An 11,706-nucleotide genomic window follows, 5' to 3' on the forward strand; every position below is an offset into this window, starting at 1 on the left:
AGGTTGCCAATTTTTTTAATTACTACTCCGAAGAAAACTCAGGGTAGGTTGCCAACTTTTTTATTTACTATTCCAAAAATACTCATGGTAGTTTGCCAATTTTTTTTATTTACTACTCCAAAGAAAACTCAGGGTAGGTTGCCAATTTTTTTAATTACTACTCCAAAGAAAACTCAGGGTAGGTCGCCAACTTTTTACTTTCTACTCCAAAAAACTCATGGTAGCTTGCCAACTTTTTTATTTTTTATTTACTACAAAGAAAACTCAGGGTAGCTTGCCAACTGCTTTATTTACTACTCCTAGGTTCCAAAGAAACCTCATGGTAGGTTGCCAAATTTTTTTATTTTCTACTAAAAAAAAGCTCATGGTAGCTTGCCATCTTTTTTTTTACTACTCCAAAGAAAACTCAGGGTAGCTTGCCGGTAAGAATTACGATTAAAGAAGGGCAAACAATTTTCTAAAATTACTTCCTCTTCGCGAAATATGCTTGTTGTGCTTCTTCCAGTTTGAGAAAAACGTTGAACATTATTAATGAACCCAACATCGTATATTGCAGAGTATTTTATAGTTTAAATCGAACGGTTTTTTTTTCTTCTTCTTTTTTTAACGAGGGTTCGCAACAGCAGAGGTCATATCAACCCTCAGGGTGCCGGTTTTTTGAAAAAAGGCCCATTTGTAAGTATGCCGGGTTCGAATGCAGGGCCGCTGGATTCGAACCCGGGACCTTAACCTTACAGTGATGAGCGCCGTGTCAACGCCTAAACCGTTGCGGCCACCGACGCCCCCAAAACGAACGTTAAATTTACCGAATGGTCTTAAATCTTGGAAGTGTCTAACATAAGTTTGAATTTGCCGAGAGTGAAATGGGCGTGATAAAAATTTATTTTTCCTGACCGGGTTATAAACATTTCAAAATTAGAATCATGTTTATTTGTATACATTACTATTCTTTATTTCTTTTATTTTAATGGTCTCTCTTAGTTTCCGGGCGTTTGGAAGCTATTATTTTATGTTAAAATCTTTACTTTTTGTGTTGTTGTAATTAATTTAAAATGAATTTCGTTGCTCTCCTTCTTTTTTCTTACGCGACATCTTTTCCCTTGATGTTCTGATTGTGCTACAATCTACTTAAATCTCTTGAATGTAATTGTCTAGTTGTAACTTTGCGCAACATTTTTGTTTGTTTTGTTGTTCTTTTGATTGTATTCAATTGAAATGCAGTCTAAAAAGGCTTTGGAGCTAAGAAACCTGATGAGGGTTTGCATTATACTCAAATGGGCGAGGCTGTCTGTCTTGTGTAAACTCAGCATAGGAGAAATGGGTGTATTGGTTTGTGTATTGTATTAATTTAGAGAAAAAAATATTTGTTCGTTGTAAAGTATTTTTTTAAAATTATGATAACGAAACGAACGGTCCTGCTCTATGCAATATAAAACATAATCTTTGTAGATAGTACCAGCTTCCTTTCTTTTTTTCGTACGTCTGATAAGGCATCCATCCTCGTTTTGTTTACAGATTCCCCCTTCTTTCCGAGATAAAGGATGACTATGACTCCTCGGGGCAAGTTTAATTGGCCCGAGTTACGGTTCTCCGGTTGATCGCCCTTCGCGTTCCCAAGGAATGCCGACCCGGTTCCTGGATTGATTCCGATCCGTCGTGTACTTTGGATTTTGAAAATCGACAGAAATCCTACAAGAACTGCTTGTTTGCCCGGGTCTTTGAAAAGGCCAGACGTGTAAACTTGTTTGCGTTGAAAACGGCCCCCCTTTCAGTAAGCAGCTTCTTTCTCTTAAGTGGCAAAAGCTTCCGCCGATAACTGGGAGGTCCTTCAACTCGTTAGTTTGAACAGATCGGCCCTGTCCCTTTTTCTGCGTCTCGAACCCACCTGGAGTCACGTTTCCCGATATTTTGCCAAAGAACGTTCAAATTGTGTGCCTTTCATATATAGCAAGGCGGGAACGGTTGTTTAAACTTTTACAGAAGAATTTCCGTTAAAATACAGCTCCAAACAAAAAATCTAACGGATATCTTCATCTCATCTTCATCTAAAGGATATCTTCAAATTAAGACCATAAAATAGTAATATGACTAGTAATGCCTCCGGCTTCTCAGATATATAAAAATTACTTAAAACTCATTCTGATTCACACGACACGTTCATAGGTTTGTCACGATGACGTTTCCACTAGCGATCAATGAATTATCATAAATATATTTAGTGGTATAATGGCCAAATTACTTCTTTCAATTAATTAATCTTTTTATGTAAGGTTTTGGTTGAAATGAAAAAGTTAGTGTCACGAGCGGGATTCGAACCCACGACCTTCGGTTCAATACGCCGCTGCAAGCACTTGAGCTATCGTGACCCTGAGCAGCGGCGTATTGAGCCGAAGGTCGTGGGTTCGAATCCCGCTCGTGACAACATTTTCATTTCAACCAAAACCTTACATAAAAAAATTAAATAATTTTAAAGGTTTTAATTAAAATTTTACTCCTCTGGCCGATATACCTTGAATCGCTTCATACAATCGTATAATTTTGTCAATCAGCGAAGCTTACACGACCTTGTTTATAGGTTTGGTTGGATAATCTGCTCAGTATTTTTTCAATTTCCAACCACATCCGCGTATTTTGACCAAAGAGCTAAACCGATCTTATACAATCAAATTTAGATAATAAAGGCGAATATTATTGTTGTTTGTTTTTTGATAATCATTTTCTTTAAATATGATTAGGTTTGTCAGTTATTGTCTAAGTAAGTGTGGCTAATTTTTATGCTTGAATATATGGGCATGGCTAACTTGTTGTTAAACAATTATATTTATGTAAGGTAATTGTTTATGTAAATATGTTTATGTACAATTTATGTAAGGTATTGGTTGAGATGAAAAAGTCAGCGTGACGAGCGGGTTTCGAACCCACGACCTTCGGCTAAATACGCCGCTGTTCTACCACTTGAGCTATCGTGACTTCGATCCACTCGGACACCAGTTTCCCATCCCAACCCAACCTTTCGAATTTTTCCCTCCTTTTTGCCATTTTTCAAGTTGGTGCCCGAGTTGATCAAAATCACGATAGTTCAAGTGGTAGAACACCGGCGTATTTAGCCGAAGATCGTGGGTTCGAATCCCGCCCGTGACGCTGGCTTTAATCTCAACGAATACCTTATATAAAGATTAATTAATTGAAAGAAGTTATTTGGTCAATCAGACCACTAAATCTAACGAACTAAACATCTATGTTGTTTATTGTACTTTATGGTTTTTAACGTTTCGTTTATGTCTTGCCGAGTTTTCTTTTCGTCGAGCTCATCTTTGTAGTTTTTTGAGATTTTTCAGGCGATTGTGATGAAAAACTAAAGTTTAGAACTCAAGTAAAACAATTTTAATTGGTAATTTAATTTTCGATCAGGTTTTTTTCCTATTTATAGTAAAGTTCTAAAGCGGCTGCCAATGGGTAGCTTTCTATATAACGTCCGTAATGCCAAAAACAAAAATTATCCAACCTGCCGGTTGTATATGTAATACATCTACAGTTGTAGATACAAATAAATGAAGAAAAAAAATAAAGTTACCTATATGTCCAAATAAGTTCATGTGAGCGTGGCTTAAGTCAGTTGACTTATTGTTGGGTGTGGTCATTGTTTGCATTGATGAACCGGCTTCTAGTCTACTTGAATCTGGATTGCTTCTCCTTAGGGCTGTATTTATGCTATTTGTCATTTTGCCTACTCTGCATTCGGAATTAGGTGGTACGTCTGTCTGCCCATGCAATAATGACGTTACACCTCGTTAGCTAAGTTTGATGCGCAAGGTTTAACTTCTAGTTATGTACTATCTCGATGTACACGGTCATATGTTGTTGGTACAAGGTCATATTAGTGTATTATTATTATAGTTAGGTTCTTGATATTATTGATGTGTTTTGACGTTTCACCTCTTTAGAATGCATGTTTATCTTGTGCTTTTTTGCTTAATGACTTGTCCCGTGTACAAAAAAAGTAAACATAAGGTCGTGTTTAGTGGGTTTTTTCGTCCAGAAAGCCATTGTGCAACCGGTTAATTCCGCTGCGGCCATGTCGCAAATGGGCTTAAGGGTAATTGCCGGGATTAATGCCCACCGCATCAGCGCTTCCTCGACTTTCGTCGACCCGAAGCAAAAAGCACCCACCTGACCGCAGAGTTGAAAAAGCTCCAGGAGAGGGTTTTCCTTTTGGGCAATCTCATATCCGCGCCGGCTATTTTTCCAACCGACATCTCTCCCGTTCGACATCTGCTGCTCCCCCAGAGGTTTTTTTGCCTTGGTGTCACCAGTGATTAACTTCTTTTCAGCTTGACATGAGAGTTAATTTTAATTATGACTCTAAACGTTTCTTGTAGCCATCAGTGGCAATTTGTGGGCGAGGGATTTATCTGTGTTATGTCAGCTTTAAATGAGTGTATTTGTTTTAACAATTATCCAGAACAATAACAGTACAACTGAAATTTTTATACAACAAATAAATTATATTGATAGAACGTTGGTACTAAAGGTTACAAAAAATTGACAGTGCACACAACGCTGGTCATCAATAGATAATTTTGCTATTAGCCATAGCTAGTACATTTTTATTGATATTACCTGCGAAAACTATTGACAAATAACGATCGATTAGTGACAGTTTGCATCAGTAATTGGCAAATAATTGTACAAGCACTAAAATCGTCAATGTATTGAACAAACTGTAGTTCGTTACAAAACATTTGCGATTACTACTAATGCCTAAAGAATCTATTATATTTATTAGTATTCCCAGCAATTTGACGTAATGGACGGATGATGTGCAACTGACTGCTGATATATTGCTTATTGAGTTGCATAAACTTACTCTCTTAAAACTAATGTAAACACTAAAGCCCACAAAAAATTAGCAAATCGCTTGTGGTTTTGGTATAAATTATTGGCAAAACTCTTCTAAACACGGAAGCCCACAAAGTGTTGACCATTTCCTGTAGTTTCGTACAGTTGACAAGGACGAAATGCTCACGAAATTGACTTATTAGTATTCTGAATTCGTGTTTTATTTTTTTTGCCCAGATAATTGACAAAACTATACTAGGCACTAAAGCCCACGAAATATTCAAATATTAGCAATTCGCTAATGGTTTTGGTAATAATTGGCAAAACTCTTGTAAGTATTAAAGATCCTAAAATATTATCAAATCGCTTGTTAGTTTTGGCATAAATAATTGCCAAAACTCTTCTAGGTATTGAAGCCTGCAAAGTAGATGTAGATGTGATAGTCGAGGTAATTATACTACGCCCTAGAGCTGTTGAATCTTTCGTTCTTTGCTTATAGCACACTGAGTACTAGTTCATCAGTGAACTTGATTTGTACGCCCGGTTTCAGTGGTCGAATCTTTTCTACGGTTGCATCGTCCTTAAACACTTCCTTCTACAGGCAAGTGTAGTACCACAGTTTGTTTGTAGATGTGTTGGTTTGCTCTGCTTTGCATCTTCACTTACCGTGTTGGATTATGCCAATCTTCTTCAGATGTCTATTTAGTTTGCAGTGTTCTGTTAAGAATCCTGTTGGGATTCGCAGTTTTTTCCTGCTTCCTTTAATTCATTCTGTTACTTCTTTCCTTCCAAAATGGTTAGGATGTGCTTTGATTGTTTGTGGCAAATGAGTAAATTGCTATTTGGACTTTGATATTCACCAAAAGAAAGTGGTTTTTCGCATTAGTTAGTTAGTTTTTGGGACTTCGATGTTTCATTTCCCCTTCGCGCACTGCTTTTTTATTTTTAAGCCCAAGAACAAAAGCCAGCCGTGAGTTGTTTTCTCTCTCTCGCATCAACGTGAAAATGTTTACACAAAGGCCAGACAGTGTTTACATCAGAATCCTTGTCGTCGGAGGGAGTAGAAAATATTTGGTAAATAGGATTCCGTGCCTCGTCGTTACATTGTCCCGCGGACCGTTCTTCCAGTTCGTTCACTGTATGTAACGGGCGAATCTTTTGTCCTCGTTATCCAGGCGTCGTCTTTCCGGGAACGCCCGTGGGACCAATTATAGTACGACAGGTTCCAAATTAACATCCATGTCGAATGGGGAGTAGAAGTAGCAGGGACCTAAATCTGAGTAGTAATAGAAGGGATCTAAATCATTGAGTATTAGTAGCAGAGACGTAAATCTTTGAGTAGTAGTAGCAGGGACCTAAATGTTTGAGTAGTAGTAGCAGTGGCCGAAATTTTTGAGTATTAGTAACAGGGAACTAAATGTTTGAGTAGTAGTAGCAGTGACCGACATTTTTGAGTAGTAGTAACAGGGACCTAAATCTTTGAGTGGTAATAGCAGGGATCTAAATTTTTTAGTAGTACTTGCAGGGACCTAAATCTTTGAGAAGTATTAGCAGGGATCTAAATCTTTGTGAGTAGTAGCAGTGACCGACATTTTTGAGTAGTAGTAACCGGGACCTAAATCTTTGAATAGTAATATCAGGGATCTAAATTTTTTAGTAGTACTTGCAGGGACCTAAATCTTTGAGAAGTAGTAGCAGGGATCTAAATCTTTGAGTAGTTGTAGCAGGAACCTAAATCTTTGAGTAGTGGTAGCAGCTCTTAAATTTTTGAGTAGTACTAGCAGGGGCAGGAACCTAAATCTTAAATATTAGTACTAGCAGGGACAGGGACCTAAATCTTAAATATTAGTACTAACAGGGACAGGGACCTAAATCTTTGCGTAGTGGTAAGCAGGCACTTAAATTTTTGAGTAGTACTATCAGGGACAGGGATCTAAATCTTAAAGTAGTAGTAATAGCAGGGAACTACATCTTTGAGTAGTATTAGTAGGGACCTAAATCTTTGAGTAGTAATAGCAGGGAACTCAATCTTTGAGTAGTATTAGTACGGGACCTAAATCTTTGAGAAGTAGTAGCAGGGATCTAAATCTTTGAGTAGTTGTAGCAGGGATCTAAATTTTTATTAACAAGGTGAAGAATGACGCTTTTTGCATAAATCAGCAAAAAAAAATTGGGAACAGCACATATTAATGAAAAACTACATTTTCCTTTATAACTCTCTCATTAATAATGCCTACATAGAGGGATAAGATTTTAGGCCTTTATAATATAAACCCTTGACGACATTTCCTCAAATTTACTAAATGCCTGAAATAGAAGCTTCCATATCTAAATTAAAAATATATTACAAATTGTGCAATTACATGAATATTATCTTTTATCTGTTGTTTGTATGCCGTGGGTTTGAATCCCACTCGTAGCACGTACTTTTTCATTTCAACCAAGACCTTAAAAAAAAATTATCTTTTATATTTTTAATTTTTTTGTTTTTGTTTGTTTAGGCCCACGTTGTTTCTGCATTTGAGCAGTCGCTTTCAAACATGACACAAAGGCTGCAGCAGCTTACAGCAACTGCCGAGAAGAAAGACTCAGAATTGCTCGAACTGAGGCAGACGATCGAGCTCCTGCGGAAGCAGAGTGTTGAGGCAGGTCTAACCTCCCAATCACCATCTTTGGCAAGGCGGCACACCATCAACACGACAGACCCCCCGAATGGTCTGTATCAGTCTGGTATTCAATTTTCTGTTTTTCTTTTTAAAGCCAAGTGTTTATATATGTCTGTATTCCACAGAAACAAATATCTCACGACAGCTGTCAACCGATTCTGTCTCGAGTCTGAATTCGCTAAGCTCTACTTGCAGCCTTTCAAGCACTCCTCTTCAACAAGAAACCGAAAAGAAGAAAAAGCGTGGATGGGTATATTTCTTTTATATTTCTTAAAAATTTTCATAATTTAATTATTTAAATTTGTTTTTAGTTAAGGAGTTCATTCAACAAAGCCTTCTCCAGAAGTAAGAAAAACCGAAATGGTTCGGTATCATCCGATGCCGAAGATAAAGTGGACATATCTGCGCCTTCTTCCCCACTGCTCCACCATGTGAGCCACATGAATGGTACTAGTGTAGACAGCCAAGTCAGTCATTCTCCCACTGAAGAAAGCAAGGAATCTGGTCCTGATATCGTTGAAGAACTAAAGAAACAGCTCAGAGAGAAAGACCTTGTGCTCACCGACATCAGGCTTGAAGCTTTAAGCTCAGCACATCAGCTCGAATCGCTCAAAGACACCGTCATCAAAATGAGGGTACGATTGTTTTAATTTAACCCCACTATTTTGTATAATTTGATTTAATTTTAGAATGAGATGGTCAACCTTAAACACGATAATGAAAGACTACAAAGGCTTGTTACAAGCAAATCACTTACATCGTCCCAGTCATCACTTCCTAGGAATGACAGCCTTGAAAGGCGGTTCAGCATGAATGACGCCATTCCTGGTAAGTAATTGATTCAAATTTTTCCACAAAAAAATAAAATACCTTTGATCATCCCTTCATAACCAACCATGTAGAAAAATCTGACATTGTGAACAATAAAAAATTTACTTTTTTTCCTGCAGATTCTAAGTACGATATGTTTGCTGGAGATCCTGATGGAAAACGAGTGACCTTAAATGTATACCTCGGATGTCATGGAAGTTACCATAGGTACATAGAAGATGGTGCAGAATGCTCAATTGCTTCACTATCCGTGAGTGGAAAGACCAAGTGGGAAATGCTTGATGCGATGGTTAGGAGAGCTTTCAAAGTATGTAACATTACCTTTCAATATAAGTATATTTTGAAAGTACATTTTATAAGTAATAAATAATTTTCAGGATTATATCGAAAGAATTGATCCAGTTGGTGGTTTGGGCCTCAGTGCTGATAGTTTGTGGAGTTATCACATCGGAGAAATAGTAAGATATAAAGAAAGCAAACTTCCCGAACTTCTCCCATGTGGATATCTTGTAGGAGATGTCTCTTCCATAAAAATATGTTTAAAAGGGGCCCTTCATTCCGGTAACCTGGACGCCCTTGCTTTTGACACACTTATACCAAAGTCAATTATCCAGAGATATGTCTCGCTTTTAACTGAGTACAGAAGGATAATTCTATGTGGCCCCAGCGGCACTGGAAAGTCCTATCTGGCAAACAAGTTAGCCGAATTTCTAGTCATGAGGGCGGGCAAGGAGTCCACCGCTGAGTCGATAGCTACGTTCAATGTGGAACACAAGAGCAGCAAAGATTTGAGGCAATATCTGGCAAACATTGCTGAACAATGCGAGACGAATGCTGCAGACCTTCCCTCCGTTATAATTCTAGATAATTTACATCAAGCCTCGAGCCTAGGCGAAGTCTTTAATGGTTTTCTAAAGGCCAAATACTCAAAATGTCCATTTATTATCGGCACAATGAACCAAGCCACTTGTTCGACGACGAATCTACAGCTTCACCATAACTTCAGGTGGATCCTTTGTGCAAACCATATGGAACCAGTTAAAGGCTTTTTAGGAAGATATCTGAAAAGAAAACTTATAGAAACAGAAGCAAAAGCAGGAGCGAGAAATCCCGAACTCTCTCGAATAACAGAATGGGTTCCGAGAGCGTGGCTTCATCTTAATCAATTCTTAGAAGCCCATAGCTCGTCTGATGTCACCATCGGACCTCGTCTTTTCCTCTCTTGCCCAATGGACAGCGACGGATCACAGGTATTTTATTATTTATATTTTTTTATATGATTGCTTCAACTAATAATATTTTTTTTTTTTTTAAGGTATGGTTCACAGATTTGTGGAACTACTCAGTCATTCCTTACCTGCTTGAAGCTGTCAGAGAAGGGCTCCAAGTGTATGGTAAGAGAGCCGAATGGCAAGATCCAGCCCAGTACATATGCCACACATATCCATGGGCCGGTGAAGCGGTACACGGAGGACCAGAGGCGCTTTTACGGCTCAGACCTGAAGATGTTGGTTACGAAGTGCAACAGTCTGCCCATGGAAATAATAACACCAAGCCGCAGTTGAAAGAATCCGATGAGGATCCACTTGTAAGTATGATTCACGACAATACAAATTTAATATTCTTTGTATATCAGCAATAAACTTAATTTTCTTTGTTTTTTATAGTTGAACATGCTTATGCGTTTGCAAGAAGCTGCTAACTACAACAGTACGCACAGCAGCGAGGACTCCAACTCTGCAGAACAGCTCGGAGTGCAATCGACATTATAGAAGAAACAAATCAATCAGTCCTTTGAAGACAATATTAAAATAAATAATAAATACTTGCTATTTTCATTGATAATAATCGACTGAATTAACTGATTTCTTGTATTATAACTTTGTAGATTTAACTTCTTAAAACGTTTTCATTGTTCATGTTACAATTCAAAAAAACAAAATTGGCCTTATTGCGTCAGTATTAATGAATATTACCTTCCTGTATATTGTATATTTTATCATTATGTATATTCTTATACTATCCTTTGCAGGCAAGCGCTGCAAGATCTATTTTTTTAATTTCGTATAGAGCTCAAAAAAATTGTAGTTTAGTCGGATGGGGAAAAAAAGGAAAATTATAGTACAAAGGCAAATTTTGTTAAATTTTTTAAAATCGGCCATTTATCATGTGTAAATTTAAATGTTTTATTTATTTTAGTCTCACGCTTGTTTACACTTTATTTTTAGTCTAAGGCCAAATTAAAAAACAAAAACTTCCAAATAATTAACATTCATTAGTAGGTTTTGTTTATAATATTTATAAATAAATTTCCCTATCTAAAACAAAACTACTGCCTTTAAACTATCGGAGAAAAGAAGGTAAGCTCCAAGAAAAGCACAACCTTAGTTTTGGATTAAAAAAGTTGCCTAAACTATGCTATTACGTAAGGTGACACTATTTATTTTTAAAAAATGTCTGTTATTTGTGAAATTGCCTTAAATTCTTGTAAATCGGACACAACTTAGGCAGTAATTAATTTGTGTAATTACTGTACGCTATCGTCGTGCCGATTCCAAATCATGGAATGAAAATTCTAAAGCAGTTTTTCATTTATGTTACGTAAATGTCAAACTCTGCTGCTTATTGTATTTTTGTTTTTCTTCTTCTATGTATAAAGTACCAAAAGCATTTATGTTATATTCTCGTTGTTTTATATTTAAAATACTTATTAGATATAAGTTTGAAACAAATTTTACAGCAGAGTATGCCAAAAATGTATGTTACAAGCGCCAAAGTGTCTGTGTATGTATAAAAAATCTTTTTTTTTTCTTTTTTTGTATGATTCTTGAACATATATGCATGTATTTATATGACAGTGCCTAGTCAGCTTAATACGAATTATGCTGTGTGTTTGATATACAGTGCTTTGTTTTTCATGTGAATATTTAGCCGTCGCCCTTTTTCTATCGTGCCCGTTTTATACTTGCCAAATAAAAACGCTTTTTCCATTGTTATAAAAAAATCTACGTGAATGAGAGTATATGTGCTTGCATAGTTTTAAAACAATTTGTACCGTATGTAAGGGGGGCTATTGTACATGGTAACCGTATAAATCGTAAGTATTATATGAAATTATTTAAAAAAATTAATGTTTATAATAATTTTTAAACAAATAAATTATATATTATATCGAATTGTTATTGGGAAATACACATTTGTTCCTTATTAACCTAAATTAAACAATAAAAAAGGTTGATAACGGTCATGTTATTTTATAAACCTAAATTCATTGTATTATAAAGGAAATTTTATAAAACAACTGATGAATATGCAGTATATGACCACTTTGTACTAAAAATGATTCTATAAAAAAATCTATATAAATTAG

At 36.5% G+C, this 11,706-nt stretch overlaps 1 protein-coding gene across 1 annotated transcript in view; it reads left to right on the top strand.

Annotated features, from left to right (window-relative positions):
* LOC106666292 (protein sickie) overlaps positions 1–10,458 on the top strand; it is a 198,022-nt gene extending 187,564 nt beyond the window's left edge. Inside the window, exons 20-27 of the mRNA XM_024227832.1 lie at positions 7,341–7,554; positions 7,631–7,755; positions 7,817–8,140; positions 8,195–8,333; positions 8,456–8,643; positions 8,714–9,586; positions 9,652–9,924; positions 10,004–10,458. Coding sequence (XP_024083600.1) covers positions 7,341–7,554; positions 7,631–7,755; positions 7,817–8,140; positions 8,195–8,333; positions 8,456–8,643; positions 8,714–9,586; positions 9,652–9,924; positions 10,004–10,108 — 2,241 coding nt within the window. The 3' untranslated portion in view covers positions 10,109–10,458. The remainder of the gene's footprint in view (positions 1–7,340; positions 7,555–7,630; positions 7,756–7,816; positions 8,141–8,194; positions 8,334–8,455; positions 8,644–8,713; positions 9,587–9,651; positions 9,925–10,003) is intronic.
* Positions 10,459–11,706: the final 1,248 nt, after the last annotated feature.

This window comes from Cimex lectularius, unplaced genomic scaffold, assembly GCF_000648675.2.
Source record: "Cimex lectularius strain Harlan isolate CLEC.00 unplaced genomic scaffold, Clec_2.1 scaffold62, whole genome shotgun sequence".
NCBI lineage: Eukaryota > Metazoa > Arthropoda > Insecta > Hemiptera > Cimicidae > Cimex > Cimex lectularius.